Source organism: Centrocercus urophasianus, unplaced genomic scaffold (assembly GCF_019232065.1).
Source record: "Centrocercus urophasianus isolate 14NV4802_14NV808 unplaced genomic scaffold, USGS_Curo_1.0 seq_420, whole genome shotgun sequence".
Classification (NCBI taxonomy): Eukaryota; Metazoa; Chordata; class Aves; order Galliformes; family Phasianidae; genus Centrocercus; species Centrocercus urophasianus.
Genome location: NW_024885001.1, coordinates 1,375 through 15,485, shown reverse-complemented (window position 1 = coordinate 15,485; position 14,111 = coordinate 1,375). Strand labels below are relative to the sequence as shown.

The 14,111-nt window shown below is 41.8% G+C and overlaps 1 protein-coding gene across 1 annotated transcript; it reads left to right on the top strand.

The window, feature by feature from the left end:
- The first annotated feature begins 9,799 nt into the window (after nt 1-9,799).
- On the top strand, nt 9,800-10,879 carry LOC122168473 (transmembrane protein FAM155A-like). Its single transcript, XM_042833838.1, has one exon. It carries the CDS (start codon nt 9,833-9,835, stop codon nt 10,877-10,879), a length of 1,047 nt encoding a protein of 348 aa, XP_042689772.1. The 5' UTR covers nt 9,800-9,832.
- The last annotated feature ends 3,232 nt before the right edge of the window (nt 10,880-14,111 follow it).

Sequence of the window (14,111 nt, the reverse complement as noted above, 5' to 3'; positions counted from 1 at the left end):
GAAGCTTAATTTTCATATCCAAAATGATTTCTATCATAGAATCGTACAATATCATGAGTTGGAACAGATCCATAATGATCATCAAGTCCAATGATAAACATCCATGCTCAGAATCACCCTGAAGGAGCCTTTCCTTTTTCTTCTTGACAACTAGGAGAAAAGCCTCCATTAGACTAATACTGAAGACTAAAAGTTGCCTAGGAAATATAACAAAGACTCTAAACTGAAGTTAAGTAAAGTACATTAGACTGTTTTTGTACCTCAGTGGAATACCATAAACATTTCAGTTATCTAAACATCTAGTAGACTTTTAACACCTGATAAACCTCTCTAAAATTACTAACTTTAAAAATATGGTATGATTTTTGAATTACTCATTTATTCATCTGCATGTTCAACATCCAAAGTGTAGATAAATTACAAGTAAGAAATCAAACTTCTGTCATAAGGCTACCAAAAATGCCAGATCTTCAAGTCCTAGATCTGCATTTCTAGGTGGTATTTCTTCACTTTAAGTTCTCTAAATAACTGTATATAAAGCAAGATTGATTATCCACCACTCTTGTCCTTCCTTTGAGGCACTTCTTAATCTAGATATGTTGGTTCTCCTTTTAAAACACATTAAGATGGAAGTGTATTTGGTCTTTTGGTAAACTTAAAACCTGTAGACCAAATAATCATTAATTTTTCTTGCTCTGCAACCTCTCAAAATGATGGCCAACACAAATTTCACTGTTTTAAACCCAAAAATCTTTTCTGTTTATTCAAGCTAGTCACTGTGGATAGTTCAGAAAGAAATAAAAAAAAATGCATTTTTCATGGCAGTTGATAAATATGGGCATCAGAAACATTCATTCTAGTTAAAAAAAAAAAAAAAAAGTAAAAAACAGTAAACTTTTTCCATTTCAAAAGGGTGTCTCTGTGTTTCTCTGCTGTCACTATGAATTGCATTTTCCACAGTAATTACTCTGTAAGTATGTCTTTATGGCAGAGCACTCTCACTCTTCCTGATCTTATCTACTAACCACCGTTACAACTTCTCATGATCTTAACTGATTCATCTTGCATATCAAAAGCTTGGTGAGTCTTTTAAAACTGTGCTCTAAGTTCAAAACTTAAACAGCTCCTCCTAAGACTCAGCAGGCAAGGAATAGAAGTTCTCCTGATGACTGATGCAGAAAAGGAGCCTAATTAAAATTATTCTGCGTCTCTACAAAGGAGTCTATCTCACCGACTAAAGAAGATCTTCAGGGAGATTAAGTAGCTTACTTCTCTGTCATGAAGTTAGCTATCTGAAGTACACTGGTGACTCCCTCTTCATTTTGCTTTTCTTTTTTTTTTTTTTTTTTTTTTGTACTAAAATGGATTTTGGTCTACAAATCTGGCTTTCAAGGAGTTCTCTCCTATAAACAATTATGAAGAAAGCAAAGAAATACTTTGCAGAGAAATACTGCAAAGAAGCTGAACATGATTGACTCTCTGAAGTGTTTTCACTCTTACTATTTCACGAAACTCACGTGCAGCCGAGCCAGCCGACATGATATAAAACGGTGGTCTGTGAATTGTGAGAGTACATTGTCACCTCAACAACACACTGTGTGCTTCCACTGGCTCTGGGCTGGCTATCTTTGTGACATCAAGCAAATTATAGCCGTAATAGCTGCACTTAGGGGCAAAGTCTGTCTGCTTACCCATAGAAAGACTCTAAATATGCTAGGTAATGCTGAAAGCCGTATTTGCTTTTGTGCTATGAGAAGAACCCAGTCCTACACAGACACAGCCAGCAGGCAGAAACTGTCTCCAGAAGCAAAAAGTGAATAATGTGAAATGAAAGAGAAGAAAAATGAACCTCAACTGAATGTAAGAGTTAAATTTAAGACTCAATGCATCTAATTAGGACATTAAAGTACCCACTATGATTGCATTTCCTTTCTCTTTTTCTGACTTCTCCACAGTAAAAAGCATGAAAATAAGCCCTTATTTCCCAGCAATGTAATGTAATGAAAATGATATCACCAAATATCATACAATGCATTTTACTGGAAAACTAGGAAAGCAATACTATTCATTTATTCTAGGATTTCGAATGATCTTAATGAGATCCTTTCTTTGGAAAATCTTTATTCACTTTGAGTGAATATCCTCATGTGAATAAATTTAGAAAGGAAGAGCAACCTGATTTGAAACAGTAAAAAATATTCAGAGCAAAATGGGAAGGAATAATACATATGTTAACCTATATAGTATCCTATCAGGAGGTTAATTCATTATTTTTATTATGTGAAGCAGTACTTCACAGACAGTAACTAATCTTCCTAGCCTCCCCTGTTTATAAATAGAGGTGCTGAGGAAAAGTGAATGAATGATGATTTTTCATTTCCATCTTAAGAATGGAGATAGGATAATATCTTGGGGTTCTTTCTTTACTTTCATTCTGCACTCAGTTCTCTGAATATCTCACAGTACACATGTAAAAACGTTTAGAGAACTGTTGGTGATGTTGCAGACAAAAGGAGACATTTGGGGAGTCATCAATACAATTTCAGTCATATTCTTTCTTCACAGGAATACCCTGGAAGGTAAGGGAGCAGAGAGAGAAAAAAAAGAGGAAGAAAAATAAAAAACACAGAAAGCCAGAACAACACTCTTTTTCTCATTGGTAAGACAGCCACTTGGCAGAAGGCAGTATATTACAATTGTGTGGAAAAGGATACATCTGGGGTCAAAAAATAAGGAATACCAATGCCAATTCATTCAGTCTGCTTTTCTGACAACAACTGAATAAAGTTTCTATGAAAGGAAAAAAAAGTGTTAAAAAGTGTTAACACTTCCATGTAGGGTTTGTTGTTGTTGGTTTTTTTTTCTCTTCAAGAAGAGTACTTTGTGATAGAAAGCCAGGAACCTGGCTGATTAACATAAAACTATTACCTAACCTTTAGCAACCCTAAGGAGGGGTTAGCTAGGCAACAATTTAAACTAGAAGATTTCTTCAATAATCAGTGGAAAGATATGGCAGAGGATGCCTTGCCATACATGAGTACCTGTTTTAGATTTGCCTTAAGGTGGAAAATATTGTGCTCCTGAAATAGCAGTATCTTTTTATTAGGAAGGTGCTGAAACAATAAGCTTTGACCAGATGCTTAAGTCTAGATTAACAAAGCTAAATGAGATGAAAGATTCCCAAAAATTATTTATGTATCTCAATATATATGTACAACAACATATGTTCAAAGACAGTAACAGTATTATAAGTAATTAGATATGGTTTTTTTAACAAGAGTATTTCTTTTGTTCAAAAGAAATATAGCAGCTTTAGGGCAGAATCTGCTAGATCTCTCTCATGCTTACCCACATTATCAAATGCATTTTAAACTCACACTGCAGACATGACTACTCAAAATGTAAAACTGTTCCCAGACTTTCAAATAATCAGTTGAAAAGAGTTTTCTAGGATTACATAGTTTCCGTAAAAGTGGGATCAAATGTGGAATAATAAGAAGGGAGAAGTTTTCTTAGTAACTTACAGTCTTCCTAAATTCAATCCTTCTCTCTTTTCTACATTGTTCATATCATAGACATGCATGGAAAAAAAAAGGGCTGCAAACATCATCACATCAGTACATCACAAAGTAACCCTGTCTGGCTTTCTAATTTAGGCGGATCAAAACTGATCAAAAACATTCTATAGTCGCAAGCTAAAATAGAAAACTAGACTATGAACTGAACAGCAAGGTTACATATGAAAGTACTTTTTTTCCTTTGAGTGAAGGCGAGAATGTAAAAACGAAAACTATTTGGCTGATCAAACAAAACATAAGACTTTCCATCTAGTGCTCACATTTCTTACTTTATTTAAGGAAAAGATAATAAAGGAGTATTTCTGAGAAAAATCAGATATTATCTCCTTGATAGCTCTGGGTTATCTATAAGGCAACGAAGCTGAAAAGAGGGACAAAATGTCTTCAGTGTCTTTAAAAAAACCAAGCTACTGCATTTATTAGAAAACAGCATAGAATTAGTAAGAGAGGAAAAGAAGGCAAAAATATTTTAAAAGGTGTAATCTACCTTTTGGTGGTTCTCCCAATCCTTTTTCTTCCATCTCCATATGGGGGACCTTTATTCTTCTGTCTGTTTCCTTTCTGCAAGCCTGATTTGAAAACCCATTGCAATCTTTCTCCTGATCTCAGCATGCTTTGGATCAGGCCTTACTCTAATAGGCATAGACTAATTTGAGTGAGACATCTATATTATCTTCCTGCTGCAGTCATGTGCAAAAGTTATATTTCACTTGTTCGATGGTTTTGGTTAATGAAGAATAGCCTCTGCTCATTTCAGCTCATGCCCAAATGTACCAGCTGGATTGAGCTCTCATTATAAAGTTGTCATAATAAAGATGACCTACAATTTTTGTGTGAAAATACTGGACTTCTAGATGCCGTATTATCTGTTCACTCTTCTATGGCTTAAAATGTCAATAAACAAAAACATGCTCTCATTCTCTAGCAAGAAGTCTCAACAGACTCAGAGCAAACATCTGCAAGATAATTCAATCAACTAAACGAGATTAACATCTTCCAAATATCTATGGTACAGCATTTTAAACTCCAGTCTGACATATTTTTCCTGGATGACAGCTAATCCTCTGATTTTGTGAGAAAAGTTTAAAAAAATTCAGGCAAAGAGACAAAATTGAAAGTAATGTGGAAATCAGAAATAAGGGGAGTGCAAGAATTAAATCAATATGAACAGGAATTAGTAGTTTCAGTGCCTGCTAACATTAATAAAAATTTCCCAGTGCTTTGGGCAACCACGCCCAGATGCCAAGAGCTTCTTCACAATAATTTAGCTTTCCAAAAAAATCTGAATGAAAAAGTATAACTTTATGAATGAGGCAGAAAATAAAAAAGTTCTTCAGTATTGATCATATTATAGAACCAGCATGGATATCATTCTTGTCAATTAACAGATGCAGATAATTAAATCTCTGACTCTCTTCACAGGTAATGGGTAAAATAATACCTAGACATGACTGTAAGAAATTAAAATAAAATCAAAACTATTAAACTCTAAAGATGCTAAAGCACATGTTTGGCCTATCATTTTGCCTACAAATAATTTCCTATGGAATACAAACTATTTCAAATGTAAAAATAAATAAATTAAATAATGATGTAAGATGAAAAGATGAAGGGCCTGTAAATGTTTGTTTCATATTAGAAGTGCTTGATAGCATTCTAATGCAAGGTCTTAATTGAGGACTTATTAATAATTGCTGCAAAAATTGCACTTACCAGTTGAACCAGACAACTCAAAACAAATTCTACAATTTTGAAAATAGCCTGGCGCAAGATTTTACACACGAAAAAAAGTGCTTTGTAATTAGGAAATACGATTTTTCATAAATAAACAATACAATTATAATACATTACAAAGGCAAGATATTGCTTTCAAGCTTCTTACAAAGCATCTGAAAGACCCATTTATGGTTCTCCAGCTATCACAGTTTTGTACTAAAAAATCATAGAAAAACAAGAGGCTAATGCAGGAAATTGTGGATGCTAGTATGTGTGATGTTAGGCAAATTTTTAAGAACATTTACTGTGAAATATTAAAGCTGCTCATTCTGATGCTTCCGATGCTAATCATCATTCTGGTGATTATTACCCATTAAAACATTTGGTCAAGAATTATTTCTGATTGTTAAACTAAAGCATTTGAGAAATTGAGGAAAACACATGGCACTTAGGTTGAGCAACAGCTTCAAGAGCCTTCAATTTTGTGCATGTTCATTCTGCTAGGCTTTGTCTTCAGTGCTTGATCAATTAACTGTCATCTTACATGTCATGAACCAAAGAACTAAAGAGCACTAGAACTGACTGTATTGACCAAAGCATGGCGCTCACTGACACTGCTCTAAGGAGGCCGCTCTGCAGAACACCTGGTGACATGCCAGCTAAAGAGATGGACCTTCATGAATTCTTTGTACTTGCTAAGCTTCAGAACACGTGTAATAAATATTCCCAAGAAAAACTCTGATTTCTATATGAAGTCAGTATTTTGCACCAATGCAGTTTTTCAGAATGAATAATGAATATGGGGATGTACTTGTATTTTTTTAGGAAAGTTTGTCCCTTTTCTTCATGTTTATATAATTAATTAGCCTAGTCTAAACAAAATTGTTTTATTTACATCAGATTTGTGATAACAAAATGTTAAAGGATCTTTGTGAGAAAGCGGCAACAGTATATCCTTCAGATTCTTTTCTCCTCCACACACAGTCACTTCATGATTTTCAGATATGGTTTTATAGCCTTATTTTGTTCCCTCGAGCTCCAAGACCTAACACTAAGGGGCACCAGAGAACTGAACTGCATCTGTTCAGATCCATCAGGAACCAGCTGCTGCAACAAACACAGTAAGATTCACTGTGCAGGGTGGAGAGGGAATGGGGCTTTGGGGGGAACATAACAGATGAGACAAGAGTTCTGCATGACACATCCTCTGTTACAGAAAACAGACTGGAAGAGCAAAGATGCACACATCTCAGGAATGCTGAACATCTTCTCATTGTAGTCTATTGTGGGGTTTTGAAAAAGAACTCTCACTATTTTTCCAGACAAAACTTGGGAAATGTGTGAAAATACTGAGATTTTTCATAGAAGACAAGTATATCTAAAAAATCCTAGCAGATTGGAAGCGTATTTTGTTTGATCCTAGTCAAGTGTAAACAGAGGAGCACAGACTTACACTTGCATTCTCATATTAACTTTCAGATGAAGTCTAGATACCAGTATTTTTTATTACCAATTCTAAAATTCAACTATGGAGATAAAGAGCATTTCTGATTTCCCTGTGGATGGCAAAATTGCCTATTACCCTCTCATTTTCCCAACAGGACCACAGGAAAACAATATACATTAAAAAAAAATCAAGCCTATTCGCCTGCTGGGTACTCCAAAACTGACTTCCTTCACCTCTTGACTGCCAAATCAAAAATAATCATGCCAATGCCACATATCTTATACAATGCATTCTGAAAATCTGAAAATGTCAGGTTTCCTGATATCAAAACCTGTTGCTTATTCCAGTTGTTTGTTTGTTTTTGTTTTTTTTTTTCTCTCTCTTTTTTTTTTTTTTTTTTTCTGTTTAATTCCTGCTTTTCTACTGAAAAATGTATAAGCAAAGAAGTAAAATACAATTAAATAAATTACACTGTGAATCAGACAACTCACGTTACTCTGATTAAAAGCTCAGTCATGGTCATCTCTCAGAATGGAAAGCATTACAAAAATGCAGTTACACTACAGGGCCCAGTATGCCAAATCATCAGAATCCAAGCTCCAAGACCAAAATTAATAATGTACCATTAGCGGATGGTGAGAGCTGATTGACTGAGAATTGCAAACTGCATTCTGATTGAGCACTGTAGACTTTTTCTTACAATACCAGCATTTATTTCTGTCTTTTTAAATAGTCTATCAAAACAAAATCCACAGTTAACTTCTGCTCAGTGTAGAATTTGACTCATAGATCTTTTAAGGCCAGATGAGACCATTATGATAATGTGCCTTGACCCCCAGCACTACACGGGGCATAAAGCCTCACTCAGCAATTCCTCCCTCGAGTCTACATCTTCTGTTTGTGTTATACCATTTCCTTCTGAAAGGCATCCAACCTTGCTGTATTTCTCAAAGCGATGGAAATTCCAGTACATTCAGTGGTAAATTCACCCCTCGGTTAATGACATCTGCAGCCAGATAAGTTTCAAGTTTTTTCCTTTCCTGGTCTGGTCTAGTTTCAGATTTAATTTCACAGAACTGGAGAGCCAACAGCTATTAGAAATGATATCACTTTATAGACCATGACCATGTTTGTAAAGAATAAAGCTTTCTTTAACCAAATAACGGGGAAAGCTAGCTTTGGGGGTACAGCATGCACCTTGTTCAAGGGCATTAACCAGTTTTAAATGGTCCTTTCCCTCTGGATGGAGAAAACCTCGGGAATGAGGATAGGCATGTCCTCTAAGACTTTCTCCAATCCAATGGAAAAATAAGAACATACATCTTTGTTGTGCTCTGACTAGAAGCATACATGATGTCTTAAGAGCAAGACTTTGTAACACTAGGCTGGTAGTGGTCTTCATCTGATAACATTCAACCTTTTCTCTTGTCTTGTGACAGATCCAAATGAACCCACTGGTGTTACGTTTAGGTGCCTCAGCAAGCAAGATAAAGGTAATTCAGGGAGTGACCAAATACTATGTTCATTAAAGCAAGAGATTCTACTGGTATGGTCCAGAAGTTAGTGGGATCTCTGCTGTGGGTGTGAGATCACAAGCTATCTGGCTTTCATCACCCTAGTAAGACAGTTAACCATGTTCTCTGTCTCTCTCTCCAGGCAGTGACATCCAAAAGGCTGGCAGCAAAGACTGGCAGCACTCACTCAGCTCAAGCGTGCCAGACCAGGTTCTACAAAACTTCTCATGTGGGATCAGCTTGGGGTTTATGGGCATTTCCCTGCTTACCAACAGGAAGGCAAGGAAGCTATTTTCAGGCATTTTACTGTGGGGCCAAAACCTGCTGGGATCCAGCCCCTGGGGTTTCATGTGCCGTTTGTGATTTGCTAGGACCAGGACAAACATGACAGCAGCCATCACCCTGAATGGACATGGCATTTGGGGACACAGGGGAAGGAGACCCTGCAGAGGAGAGGGGGCTGGAGCGTGGATCTGAGCAGTGCCTTCAGCAAAGGGAAGCAGGGAGGTGAGTGGAAGGAGTTACACTGAAGAGGTCCTTTGGAAGGGCCATGTGGTCCCCAGTGCCTCTCCCACCTCCTCCTCCTCCTCAGGCAGGAGGAGGCAGACTTACTGCTGCTGCCAATGCGCCAGGATAGAGAGATCTCGGCGCGGGAGGAGATGACGCAAAAGGCAGAGCTCCCCCCAAAAAAGTGTTTCTCCAGGACGAAGATGGCGGCAACTTAGCCCAAGGGCCCAAGATGCCTGTGGCCATCGGGGGCCCCCAGCCAGGCAGTTCCGCCCCGTGCGCCCGGGGACACCGCGCCCGGCGGCAGCAGCGGCGGCAGCCGCAGCTCATTGTCACCAGCGGCGGCGGCGGCCCCGGCAGCCTCCTCCTCCTCTTCCTCTTCCTCCTCCTCCTCTTCAGCATCCTCGGCAGCGCTCCGGGAGCCCTGCAGCAGCGTCTCTCCAGTTAGAGCGGAGGGGGGAAAGGAGAAAGCGGGGACGGAGACAGCGGTGCAGCATCTGTGCCGCGGCTTGGGGCTGAGGAAGAGGAGCGGCGGCGGCGGCGGGGAGGAAGAGGAGACGAGGAGCCCTCCCGGAGCCGTCCGTCGGCAGCGGGGGACGCGGCATGCGGCTGTCCGGGGGCAGCGGGCTTTTCTCGGGAGGGAGATGGAGAGCTGCGCTCTGACCATGCCTGGGTGAGAGGGGAAAGGACCAGTCGCTCAGCCCCGCCGCCACCAACTACCACCACCACCACCACCATCTCCTCTCCCTCCTCCTCTCTCTGCGTTACCGCTCTCGCTTTCTCCGCGGCACCCCGCGGTGGATGGACTGGGGCTGCTTCGTGTGGCGAGACCAAGGCTGAGCCACCGGCCGACCCAGACGCTATCTCAGAGGAAGAAAAAGAAGAAGAAAGAAGAGGGAGAAAGAGAGAGAGGGGGAGAGTGGAAGAGGGAGCGAGCGAGCGAGCGAGCGAGCGAGCAAAGGAAGACAGGCAAGAAAATCCCCCCAATCTTTTAAGTCAATGCATATTGTGGTGACACCGGCAAAGGAGCCCTCACGGTGGAGTCGGCCAGGGCTGTGCGTTCCCAAAATATGACCAGGGGTGCTTGGATGTGCAGTCGGCAGTATGACGACGGCTTAAAAATCTGGTTCGCATCCCGGGAGAACGAGAAACCCTTCGCGGATTCAGAGAGGGCTCAGAAATGGCGACTGTCCCTGGCATCGCTCTTGTTTTTCACGGTCCTGCTCTCTGATCACTTGTGGTTCTGCGCCGAGGCCAAATTCACGGGCACCGGAGAGAAGGAACAGCCGCCGCCCGACAAGCCGGAGCCCGCGGAGCCGGAGCTGCCGCCGGGCATGGGGGAACCGTCACCCCCCGCGCCCCGGCTCCTCACCCCCCCCGAGCCCTCCCTCCCTCCCTCCCCCGGCAGCGGCGGCGGAGGAGGCAGCGAGCCCCGGCACGGCGAGGCTGCCTTCCTGGGGAACTCCACCGCCGCGCCCCCGGAGACGTGCCCCCCGCCGGGCCGCTCGTCCGGGCGCTGCTTCAGCGTGGGGGACGCCGAGGCGGTGTGCCGGCGGCGGGGAGACCCGGGGCGGCCGCGGGGCGCGGGGCAGAGCCCGGCGCCCGTCTGGGAACTGACGGATTTTTACCTTTCCTTTTGTAATTCCTACACACTTTGGGAGTTGTTCGCCGGGTTGTCCAATCCGGACACTTTGAACTGCAGTCTGGATGTGGTGCTGAGGGGGGGAGGCTCCTGCAGCCAGTGCGTCCAGGCTTACCAGCGCTACGACCAGCACGCTCAGGAGAAATACGAAGAGTTTGAGGTTATGCTCCAGAAGTATTTACAGTCGGATGAGTACTCGGTGAAATCGTGTCCTGAGGATTGTAAGGTAGGAGCCCCTGCTGTGTTTCCTGTCCCTCGGTGGCGGGCTGCCGGGGTGCCTTCCGTCTGTGCGTGTCGCGCCTCCCTCCGCGCGTTGCGCTGTGCTGTGCGGGAGCTCCGCTCTGGGGATGCTCGGGGTGAGCCTGGCGTCGGCGGCCGCTGTCCGCGGGTGGGATCAGCTGGGGACGCTGCGCAGAGCCCCCGGGTGGGCGCTGCTCTAAGGGAGGCAGGCAGAGGGGGAATGTTAAAAAAATAAAAGAGTGATTCTTGGTCCTCTGGGAGTGCAGAGCTGGATTTCCCCCTCGTCATGAATATGCGATTGGCTCCGTCTCGGCTGCCGGCTCGCAGCGGCTGGGATGCAGCTTGGCGGCAGGCAGCGACGGGGTCTGCATGCCAATGAGCGGGGCCCGAGACGGCAGCCAGGGTCGGTGAGGGGCGCGGGGTATCCGGGCTCTGTGTCTTGCCCGAAGGACGGGCGGACCGGCCTCTGGCTGCGGCTGGGGGCTGCGGGTCTGTTCCTGTCTGCGTTTGGCCCGGTGGAGCGGGGACGGGATCTCTGCCTCCAGGTGCTCGGCTGCGTCTGTGGAGAGAGAAGGGCTCGAGAAGGAGGTGGCTGTGTGCGGGGAGTGCTGTATCCTTGGCTGGGAAGTGATGGTGACCCTTGTCTGGTGATGGCATCTCTTTAGGACTCGGTCGTTGGCTTTGGGGCCAGAAGTGAGCGTTCAGATGTCCAAGGAGGTTTTTGGTTTCCTCTGCTGGAAGGCAGAGTCCCACTTTGGTTCTTTGGAGTTGTTGTCTTATCTGTACTTTTGCACAAGATTAGTTGGCCTAACTCTCAAGACAGGAGAGGACGAGAAAAAAGTGTTATCATTTGCACTTTAAATAATTATCTGCATACTATTTTCCCTGTTCGTATATTTACTGAGTGCCAGGCCAGGTGAATGTTTTCTACCCTGTACTGGATTAACTGGATTAACTCACTACATTAACCAATCTGAATCAATCCCGCTTTAGCAGTGGAGCACAACAGTGCGTACAAATCCCTGTGCTGAGCAGAAGGCCTAGCAATGGATCAGTGCTCCGCAACTTCAGCAGGGCCTTCTGAAATCTCTTAACGGTGACAGCACATCCCCAAAGCATCCTACCCATCTTCAGGTAGTGTACTTTACACATATTTGCCTGAAAAATCATTTCCCAGCCCCTCCAGAAGCTGAAATGTCCTGTTATATCATTGGGTAAAACGAGAAAGTTTCCTTTTTCCCCCCCCATTTAACCTGGCAAAAATGAAGTAGTTTCATTAGTAATTTTGACTGCACTGTTTCTGGAGTCATGTATGTTTTATACACTCAGTTACAGGTGGTGTAAATATATTTCCAGAGTGAATCATTTAAGTAAAAAAGCGTAAACTGGATAAATAAAAAGCGTGTCAAATATAAATAGATGTCTACTGCTGTGAGGACATCTTTGCCATTTCAGTAACTCCTTAACCTAGAAATTGACCTACTGCTCTCGGCTGCCAAATGAATCTTCAGGATAGAAGTGATTTTCTTTCATATTGCTATGTAATCAGGCTGAACTTTACCACAAATGGTGCTTTCAGTCTGCAATATATCGTGATATAAAAGATACTGAAAGTGCACGCAGTAACAAATATACAAATATTAATTCCATTTTGGAGACTGAATGAAGATAAATCCTTTTTTAAGCATGGACCAGTAGCTGTTGAAATAAAATGCTTACATGAGATATACAAGCAAACTAAACAAACATAGTGCCAATGATAGACCTTCAGTTCTGAATGCTAGACTTGTCAGTTGATGGAATTGTGTCCTGAGAATCTGGCCAACCAATCTGTGTTAAAAACCGAGATATTCCGGACGGAAAATAATGTTATTAATAATAGCAATGAGAAAAGGGTGCAACTTCGTGTTTTGTAGACTTGCGTGGCGCGGGCCGGGCGCGGGGAGGCCGCTGTCCGTGGTGCTGCAAGGCAGCGCCCGCAGCTGGAGGCTGTTGGAGCCGAGCCGGGCTGCGGGGAGCCGCTCTGTGCCACGTGCGCCCCGAGTTGGTGCTGCAGGTCCCTTTTTGGTTCACTCTGGTCGCTGATGAAGCTGAGTGTTTAGCGGGCCCAGTGCTCTGCTACCACGTGCTTTGATGTTCTTGTACGTGATCTGCTCTGAAGTGTGTGCAGGTGAAGATAGAAACTTGTGGTGACTGGTGAAATAAAATGGTCATTGCTATGTTTCACTGGACTTACTGGTGTTCTATACATATTATACCTAATACATTCAATCAGGACATAGTTTCTTTCTTTCTTTCTTTCTTTCTTTCTTTCTTTCTTTCTTTCTTTCTTTCTTTCTTTCTTTCTTTCTTTCTTTCTTTCTTTCTTTCTTTCTCTCTCTCTCTCTCTCTCTCTCTCTCTCTCTCTTTCTCTCTCTCTCTCTCTCTTTCTTTCTCTCTTTTCTTTTTCGGTACCTAAATATTAATTTTTAGAGCATTGGAGACCTAGATACTTTCTAGCATAAGAATCAGCATTTATGTGTAGAAAATATCTTGACATCTAATTATGCACTTGAGGTACACATTATTTGATTGTTTTATGTGGTGAGCTGCTTTTTATCTTCTATTAAACAAAAATTTAAGAATACTGACTTTACTCTGTTATCATATATGTAAGCACTGGCTTAGTAAAATAAAAAGCTTATTTAATAACATATTTATATTTAAGAGATCATTATTATTGTAGGAGAGCTGCTTCATTCACAGAAGAAAAGAGCTTTTCACATAGGTGACTAGTTATACCTGATGACAAGATAAATAAAATTTACACCGGATACCAGTCAGCCTGAAACTTTTATTCAAGTACTGCTTTCCCTTTCCCCATCTCCTCTCACCTTCATCAATGTCAATTCTCAAAGTAAATAGTCTGGCAAGTTATGTCATTTAATTACATAGTTTTGGTTATAGAAAACAGTTCATATAAAAATAACTTTTATGTACATTTCTAGAACTTCAGCTCTGTATTGTTATTCCTTTACCTGAGACCATAAGAAAAAACTTAAAATACTCTGTGTTCCACTACATGCCTCCTAGTCCCTGAAGAGGATTTTAAATGAAGTGTTTTGCGTTGCAGAAAGTTATTTTCAGTCAGGAGTCATTTAAGTTATCGGTTCATATTCAGCTATCTTACATGGTAATGATTTTTTGTTTTGTTTCTATATATATATATAAAAATAAATGCCTTTTGTAGTCAAGGTCATCTTATTAAACTTCTCATTGGGGTGCATTACCTTAAAAAAAAAAAATGACAGAAAATGCTGAGAATTTGGAATTTGAGAATATTTTGAAAGCTACTATTACTGGTAGTATATTTAACAATGAACATGCATATGCAACTTACGCAATTAAGATTGTCAGTAGACACTGTACATCGTTTAGAAATTCTGGATGTCAGTCTCGTGTCTCTGCAAATCCATCTTCCAGTTACT

Bases quoted from the DNA above. Each gene is read 5' to 3' on its own strand.
- LOC122168473 (XM_042833838.1), top strand. From the start codon at position 9,833: ATGACCAGGGGTGCTTGGATGTGCAGTCGGCAGTATGACGACGGCTTA.